Raw genomic sequence first — 2,429 nt, 5'->3', positions numbered from 1 at the left:
ACATACAGAGGCAATACTGAGAAGCAAAGCCAATAAATACAACAGACGGCATGGTAACATCATAACAACAGATTTCGTTGTTGTTCTCTTGTGTGGTTGAACTGAGCAAACGAAAAAAAAAGATTATAAAGCAAATATAAACAGAAAATAAAAAGAAACACAAACAAAGAAAGACTAGTGAAAACAACAACAACAACAAGAAGCATCAGTCAGCTACAAAAATACGTGCAACAATAACCTCTACTAGTGTTCAAATTAAAGGAACGACACCCATAGTAACCAATAAAAAAAACGATAATCCTAGTTAACCCTCAAAAGAAAAAAAGAAATTAAAGAGAACGACCATCAGAAGCAGAAAGCACAGAAATACATAACAGTGCTTCTGTCGTTCACGTATATGCAATTAAGAAGATATGTTTATGTATGTTATTATTATTTCTCTGCAGATAGCAATACAAAGTAACAGTAAACGGAGAAGCACACAACGCCCAAGCAAAGAAAACGTGAACAACAACACAAATTAAGAACATGACCAACCGCACAAAAATAACTCACAGACCACTGAGTACACTAGTCTGTTCAAGCAATTAGGAATACAAATTGTATTAATTACTATTATTTTCTCTTTGTTCTGCATAAAGCAGAATACCAAAACCGTGAAGGTCAAAACACACAAAGACCCAGCACACCAAATGCACAAAAAAGATATTAATCATTAGCCCAACTTACCCAGTAAACATAGAAATATACACCAACTAATTATGGGTCTAAGTCTATATGTGTATATATACGCAATTATAAATATAAATTCATCGGTTATTATTATTTCTTTTCTTTTCACTGCAAAAAACAATTCATCATTATCACAGTGCAAAGCCCAGGTGCACACACACAGAGAGAGACTCCAAGAACACACACACACAATGGAGTAGCAATAATAATAATTATAGGATAAACACACAAAACACATTAACATGAAGAAACAAAAAAAGAAGATAATTTCAACAGGTGGAAGATTAGTTAAACTGTAGGGATTGCATGCATGCAAAAAAGAAAAGGAAAACAAAGGATTACCTGAGTCACACCACCACCACCACCATTACAATCAGCACACAAGAATCCAGGCCAGTGTAACCACAATCAGTAGTGGTACACGCACCCACACAGAACTGCTGATACTACTGCAGCTGTCTGCATCACCCTTCTTCTTGTTTGCAGCCTCAGGAGGAAGTGTTGTTGTTGTTGTTGTGGTGGTGGTGGTTGATTCCTCATTATTTGTTGTAGTATCATCCCCAGAATTTGCAGTTCCTGCAGATGAGGGGTCGTTCTCATTCGTTGTGGCATTAGAATTTCCACTGCCGCCCTCTGAGGTTAAACCAGTAGAAGGTTGTTCTGCTGCTCCATTTCCATTTCGTACATTGTCCCCATCTTGCCTTTCACTTGCAGACACAGCACCACTTCCCTTAATATCAGGAGATTCAGAAGTAGGACCAGGAGAGGGAGCAGCAGCACCGGGAGGACCCTGTGGGCCTTGTACAGCAACTGGAGAGCCTTTACCTTCCTGTCCCTTAGGGCCTAACGCTTTTTCTTCTTCACTTCTGTTATCAAGATCAGAACCATCGGGCACTCCAGATGCAGGTGATACGGCACCAGCAAGCGGTTTACTTTTATCTTCTGAACTCTCTTCTTGGGCATCTTTCACTTCCAAATTTTTTTTAGCATTTTCCATTTTTGTACCGCTACTAACACTTCCCTCTTCTCGAATTTCATCCATTGTTGTTTTGGTTACTTCGCCAGGTGGCTGTTCCTTAAGACCAGGAGGTGTACCAGGATCATCATTACGTTCTCTACCACCACTACTTTCTGCACACTGAGATTTACCAGCATCCACAGGGGATGAACCAGATGGACAATGAGAAACTTCAGAATGTCCATCACCAGGACCTGGTGGACCTCCAGGACCAAGTTCCGTAGGTTTGGCCTCAAGAGGTTCAGCTTCAGCTTCAGCTTGAGCAGCTACCACATAACTGCAGAGACAACAGAGTGCGATAGTGATAGCACAGAACGCTTGGCGAACTGACATCATTACTTATTCCGTTTGTGTTACTATCTCAACGTAGTGATCTAAACAACAAAAGAAACAGAGAGAGGCACCAAAAATATAAATAAAGAAAAGTACATAAACAGAACAAAACGAAAAGGGTAATAGCAAACTAAGAATTAACAGAAAGCTGCAAACATCACTCAAATAGTATCCAAATGAAACAAACAAGCACAAACTACCCATTAACAAACAGATAAGCCCAAATAACCCCTTAAAAATAAGAAAAAGAAATTAAGAGAATAACCATCAGAAGGAAGCACAGAAATAAATACCACTTTCACTTTCAATAGAACCATGTGCAACATTATGAATATATATATGAATT

At 38.9% G+C, this 2,429-nt stretch overlaps 2 protein-coding genes across 2 annotated transcripts in view; both read right to left on the bottom strand.

Moving 5' to 3' along the window:
- The window catches only part of TM35_001111090 (uncharacterized protein), a gene marked incomplete at both ends in the record, with an annotated part of 855 nt that extends 792 nt beyond the window's left edge, over positions 1-63 (bottom strand). Inside the window, one exon of the mRNA XM_029031714.1 lies at positions 1-63. This exon is cut by the window's left edge and continues 792 nt beyond it. Coding sequence (XP_028876999.1) covers positions 1-63 — 63 coding nt within the window.
- Positions 64-1,105: 1,042 nt separating this feature from the next.
- Positions 1,106-2,086, bottom strand: TM35_001111080 (uncharacterized protein; the record flags this gene model as incomplete). The annotated part of the gene is made up of 1 exon (XM_029031713.1): positions 1,106-2,086. One exon carries the CDS (start codon positions 2,084-2,086, stop codon positions 1,106-1,108), a length of 981 nt encoding a protein of 326 aa, XP_028876998.1.
- Between the last annotated feature and the right edge of the window lie 343 nt (positions 2,087-2,429).

Source organism: Trypanosoma theileri (assembly GCF_002087225.1).
Source record: "Trypanosoma theileri isolate Edinburgh chromosome Unknown TM35_Tth_111_V1, whole genome shotgun sequence".
In the NCBI taxonomy this organism is placed as follows: Eukaryota; Euglenozoa; class Kinetoplastea; order Trypanosomatida; family Trypanosomatidae; genus Trypanosoma; species Trypanosoma theileri.
Note: the sequence above shows the minus strand (reverse complement) of the source record. Positions and strands in the feature narration are given on the sequence as shown.